This window comes from Rhinolophus sinicus, linkage group LG03 (assembly GCF_036562045.2).
Source record: "Rhinolophus sinicus isolate RSC01 linkage group LG03, ASM3656204v1, whole genome shotgun sequence".
Lineage (NCBI taxonomy): Eukaryota > Metazoa > Chordata > Mammalia > Chiroptera > Rhinolophidae > Rhinolophus > Rhinolophus sinicus.
Genome location: NC_133753.1, coordinates 35,121,036 through 35,127,090, shown reverse-complemented (window position 1 = coordinate 35,127,090; position 6,055 = coordinate 35,121,036). Strand labels below are relative to the sequence as shown.

Below are 6,055 nucleotides of genomic sequence, written 5' to 3'. Positions count from 1 at the left end.
CATGGCCATTCCCATCCCAAGCACCTTACAACCCAGTTCAGCTTATTACTCACTGCATAAGCTATGCATTTCCATATCTTAGCACCTTAGTTCATGTTTTTTCTTCATACTGCAATGAACCTTCTCTATTGGGAAAAAGCCAGAGCAGGAGCCAGCCCCAAACTTCACCTCTCTGTTGCTCTAGCCTTACAGTGCAGCTGTTATTTCTTGCTGCCTTTTATTTAGTTAGCATTTCTACACAGCCATGTCCTAGCACCTCCATCTTGGCTGTTGGCAAGGTGCCCTCTGGTCTCCACACGTGCTTACTGAACCCATGTATGAAACTGGTCAAAGGCAGCTTTTGCAAGGAACTATTCCTTTTTTCTCCTACTGCTTTTATTCCTCCCCCTGCTACTACTTTTATCTACTTCTACCTCATCATCCTTGACTGCTGACTGTAACAGTGAAATAAAACACACAACTGGACTTTCACAAAAAGCACTGAGCAATTTTTAGAAGACTTATCTTGGTAATGGCGGGAATTGTCTCTCTTATTCACAGCCTTATTCTCAGTGCTTGGCACACAGTAGGTACTCAATAAATAATTATCAAAAGAGCGAGTCCATAACAATTATCATTGTTCCATGCCAGCATTGTGTTGCATGTTCTTATAATAAGTTTATGGAAGGATTTATATCGCTTTCAAGTTTTTTAAAAAACGATTTAAAATGCCTGCATCGACCACAGAGTTTAATACCTGTGGAGAGTGTATTCCAGTTTTACTACTATTCAGTGATTTCTACTAATAACCCAGAGCAGCCATATACCAGGATGGGGCGGGACCATGTGGCCTTGGAGACAGGGTAAAGTGAGCACTTGGCCTCAGCCTTCCCAGCATGTCCTCGGGAGGCATTGTCTCTTAGAACTTTTGCATTTTCTAAAGTCATAACTCTGTAGCGCATTCAGATTTTCTGGTAAGACCAGGAGAAGAGAGGCGGAAGTTTTTATATTTAGTAACATTTATTTATGCATTCAGTATCAAGTACATAAGTGCAAATATCCAGAGTCCATAATGAAGTCTGTTAGGAACTACAGAGAAAGTAATACAAATTGTAATAAAGTTAACATGCTGGTACTTTTTCGTTACCATACATGTAAATCAGCCCGTCAGTCCCACACAACAAAAGTACTGCGTGTTTGTTTTTGGATGTATTCATTTATTTAATTATTTTAAGTTATACAAAACTGATTACCAGAAGTACGGTCGACTGTGTTTATTTTTATGCTGTGTGTGTTGGAAAAACACTAAAACATTGGTCTACGATTCTATATATTGTTATTAAAGATTAATCCGACCAGCAACCCAAAGACATAAGAGCGATTTCCACTATTGCATCAGTGCACTCAGCAGGAAAGGCCTAGCCACAGGGAACATTAAAAGCTACAGAAGCATTGCAGAGAGAAGAACACCAAAGAAGGAAAGATAAATTGGGCTGTCACCATCATGCACTTGTTTTTAGTAACACGAAATTAAAAACCACATCTAATACACTTTTCTCTATACTTCAGTGTTTGACACAAGTGACTCAAATATCCTAAGAGTACAGGAACAGCCTAAAAACAGCTGTTTTAAAGTTTGTCTCTAAGATTATGGTACTGGGGGAAAAACAATCGATTTGCCATAACATGGAAAACAGAGCTGTTACCACTCCAGACACTCCTGTTTATGTCCAGTCCCAGTGGGATCTCCACTTACTCAGCGTGCCTTTTAGCTCCTGGGATTTTAGCCTGAATCCTGAAAAGACAATATTAAAAGGTAGTAAATCTCAAGTGTTATTAATTATTTTATGACTTCATTATGTGTTGTTGCTTTAATTCACTAAGTGACCAAATAGCTTAATATGTCCAAAGATATCATTTTTATGTATGAGTGTACATAAACACATTTCTCAGCAGCAGTAAAAAGAACATGTAAATTAGACAATGAATGACCCCAAGAAAGCCTCATTCCTTACATTATAACTTTTTAGGTAAACAAAGATGTCAACTTATTTCGGTATTATAGTAGGTGACCATTTATCACCCAGTCTGGGACACTTCTGAAAGAGAAAGAAGGTGCTGTTACTAACTATTCCAGGACTGTGAGCATAGACAGGGATGGTTCCTGGAACTTGTGGTGAACCTCGGCATAGTCAAACTACCCAAAGCTGGAATTAAGAAACCTGAGTCCTATTCCCCACTGTGCTACTTGTTAGCTGTGTGACGTAAGACCAGCTAATGAATTTTCCTGGTCCTAGAGCATCTATCTTTAAAATGTGGATCTGGGTTAGATATCTCCAAGGCCCCTAAAATTCTGGGATTCTCACAGTATGGCTGTATTATTCTAGGGTAGGTTTATACTGGAAGCATTTTGCTTTGTTAGATTAAAGCTTTATGAGCTCATCATGCAGATTTTGACTGAGACCTTCCTCTGAGCCAGGCACCCTTCCAGATGCAGGAATTCAGTGCACAAAAGCGAGACGGTGCCTGCTCTCAGGGAGCTTTCTGTTCTCATAGGGGTTGAGGAGCCAGAAATAAACAAATAGACAAACAAGAGAAGTTCAGATGGTGAAAAGTGCTATAAAAGAAAACAAAATGAGGGGGCGTGATAGACAGTGAGGGGGCAGCAGTGGTAAGGTGGGTGGTGCTTATTTTAAATCCATTGATCTGAGAAACAGATGCTCAAAGGACAGGAAGTGGCCACCAGGCAAAGTTCTGGGCGTGCAGTGTTTCAGGAAGAGGGGGTGGGGAATGCAGAGGTCCTAAAGTGAGCAAGGAGAGCAGAGGCCCATGTGCTTGAGGAGTAGGGAGGGGAGGTCTAAAAGGCAGGCGGTGGCCAGATGGTGTTGGAATTTGTGGTGGTGGTAAGGCATTTGGATTCTATTCTGTGTCAGAGTCATAACAATTTAGAGCATTCAAATTTGACCTCAGTCTCTCTTTCTAGGTGCTTTCTAGTTATCTTCCCACTCACTTAGCTTTAGACACACTGGCTGACTCATTGCTTCCTGAACATGACCTCCATTTTCATGCTTCTGCCTCTGTTTATATTATTTCTTCTTCTTGCGGTGTCTTTTCTGTATCATCCACCTGAGGAATGTTTGCCCATCCCTCAGGGCTACTATCGACTGAATGTGTGTGTCTCCCCCTCCCCCAAAGTTCACGTGTTGAAACCTAACCCCCAATGCACTGGTACCAGGAGCTAAGGCCTTTGGGAGGTGCTTAGGGCATGAGGGTGGAGCCCTCATGAATGGGATTAGTGCCCTCTACAAAGAGACCCCACAGAACTTCGGTCTACTTCCACCATCTGAGGACAGAGTGAGAAGATGGCCATCTATGAACCAGGAAGTGGGCCCTTAGCAGAAGCCAACCATGCTGACACCCTGATCTTGGACTTCCACCCCCCCAGACTGTGAGGAAGAAATATCTGTTGTTTTTCGGCCACCCAGTCTCTGGCACTTTGTGATAACTGCCCGAACTAAGACAAAGGCCCTCATTTTGGTGGCTTTCCATCATTCCCCCTCCCCCCCCCCAGGTAAGAACAGCTGCTTCCTTATGTCTTTGACCTTAAGATTTTATACAACTATATTGTAATCTTTGTCTGATAGTTATTTCTTCACAGTTTTGTCTGCATCAGTGGGCTGAGAGCTCAGCTGCTAGGGCGGGATCATCTCACTCGTCTTTGTACACTCTGTGCCTGTTACATGTAGCACCCCGAACATAATAGGTATGTCTCTCTTTGGAACGAACCAACCAATCAGCCAAACAAGAAATTCACAGATGTGATTTGTTCAAGATCCTCAAACTAAGTATTGGACAACTTAGGACTAGAACTTCTGTCTTCCAGTTCCCAAGCTCCTAGTCTGATGTTCTTAGCTATAGTGCTGCCAAAAAGTCACCTGTGGAGTTCATTAAAATACAGATTCCAGGTCCCCAATCCTAGAAATTCTAATTCTATAGGTGTGTTGTAAGAATTTTGGAATTAGTATTTTTAGCAGATTCCCTAGGTTTTGGCTCCACCAAGTTTCCTACTATACCATGCTGCCATTTCTCAACACAAAATAATGAATAGTTATCCTGCAATTGTTGATTTTCATTAGGTATTGGATGCATTGGGTCCACAGTGATAATTTCAGGCATTTTGAAATGTGCTGTAGGTGTCATACAGATACAAACTGACAATGAATTTAAAAGGAAGAATATGAACAGTAAACAGTAAAAACCAAAATCTTTACATACTTCAGGAAACAACTGTAACTGATGATATGCAAACCTAATCGCAGATGAAGTTTAAAGTACGTAGCTGTTGTTTCTTATTTGTTTATTTTATTTTATACATCTCTGGTTGTCTAAAATACTTCCCATTAGTTCGGACCATCACCTAGGTCCAAGCACATGATTCTAAGATTGTTAGAGGGAGTTGGAGTTCATGTGGACAAAGTCTGGTCCTTTTGTGACATCTATTTGCAGTTGAAGCCGAGGTCTGCTTTTGATTAAAACAAAATCTTGAATAATAATAATATAAAAAGTATCATTTTAGATGGAGACATATCTAAAAACACTAAGGAAAGCTAAGTTTGATGACCATATTAGCTGTGGATACTTATAACTGAAATCTTTATCTCCTAATGTATAAAGTAGCCATAAAGTAGAGTCTATTTAAGACTCACGTTTAAAAAGCAATGGGGTTAATTACATAAGCAAACAAACATACACACTTGTTGAGTCAAAATGGTCTAATTTAAAATGTAACAAAAGTTTTAAATATTTAAGTTTTTTTTTTAAGTTTTAAAAGTAATTTCAATGGCTTGAAAATTAGTGCTATTCATTTTTTTAAAAGGTTGAAAATGTTTGTTAAACATAATTGTTTTTATTTCAATTAAACTGTTATAAATTAATGTTACTTTTCTGAATCAGGTTTCCTACTTTCTCCAGTCCATCTTGTTCTTGAACATGAGCCAGACCCCAGATAGAACTTAATATCATTTATTCATTGTAATTCATTTATGATACCTGAAATAAACCAGTGAAACTTTTGTTTAACTGAGAGCTTTAAAATTTATACTTATTTTCTGAAATAATATCATTGTGGAGGGCATGAATATGACTCAAATAAGTGAATGATCATAAATCAACCTATCATTTTATTATCCTTTTATTACCGCTACCTAATCCACTCAAATGCCTGCTTAAGACAGTCTCTCCTGTTTATAAATTGCACTGTGTAACTTACTTTGCCACAACAGCATTTATGTGAGTCCTCACAAGTCCCAGATATTGGTCAATCTGTGCCTACAACAAGGAAGAAATCATGAGCACATCCAAAAGTCACGAGGTCAAAATGTAACGTGACTGTCTGACATCACATAGAACTTACCTGGTGCTTAACATACACTACAGGTAGAGTAAACATTGAAACCACAGCTGGGATGAAAAACAAATACAGTATTAAAATTCTGAGAGTTATCAGTAGAATAAGCTCATAGATACATGTTTATATAGTTATGTGATATTATAGCATTAGTTATAGTAGCCAGCATTCTAGATAAAAGATGACAGAGCAGTTCCAAAGGGAAATAAAGGGCTGCTGAGCCCTTTACAGATATTAAGTAATTATTCCTGGAATGAGGGTAGACCATGTCCTTGCAAAATGAAAATGGATTTCTGTCCATAACTGCCATTGTAAACAGATATATATTAGAAGCCAAATAAAACCAGTTGTGGTTGAAGAAAAAAACAAAACTTCAGACTAAAAAATTCATTATGAATGTATAATTCATTATTATACTCTTTATTGAACTATGGTCAGAGAAATGCTGTGCACTCAGGGATATCTGGGCAGTTGTTCCTAGGAATCTTTCAATACAGGCTACCAGCTACCAGCCTAGGAAGCTTCATGCTCGTGGAGTGTGTAAAGGAAGACGTAACTCACTCATCTGTCCTTACCCATGAGCAGCAGGGTCAGACCGTTGAAGAGAGCGCCAACGTAAGTCAGGAGCCACATCAGGACTGCAAACTGAAAAACGACGTGATTATCACA

General features: G+C 39.2%; 1 protein-coding gene across 3 annotated transcripts in view; it reads right to left on the bottom strand.

The window, feature by feature from the left end:
- Positions 1-980: 980 nt before the first annotated feature.
- Positions 981-6,055, bottom strand: part of RTN1 (reticulon 1) — a 172,820-nt gene continuing 167,745 nt past the window's right edge. For all 3 annotated transcript variants that reach the window (XM_019725828.2, XM_019725830.2, XM_019725831.2), the window contains 4 exons: positions 5,962-6,031; positions 5,393-5,439; positions 5,249-5,307; positions 981-1,774 (listed from right to left, as the gene is read on the bottom strand). In XM_019725828.2, coding sequence (XP_019581387.2) covers positions 1,732-1,774; positions 5,249-5,307; positions 5,393-5,439; positions 5,962-6,031 — 219 coding nt within the window. In that variant the 3' untranslated portion in view covers positions 981-1,731. The remainder of the gene's footprint in view (positions 1,775-5,248; positions 5,308-5,392; positions 5,440-5,961; positions 6,032-6,055) is intronic.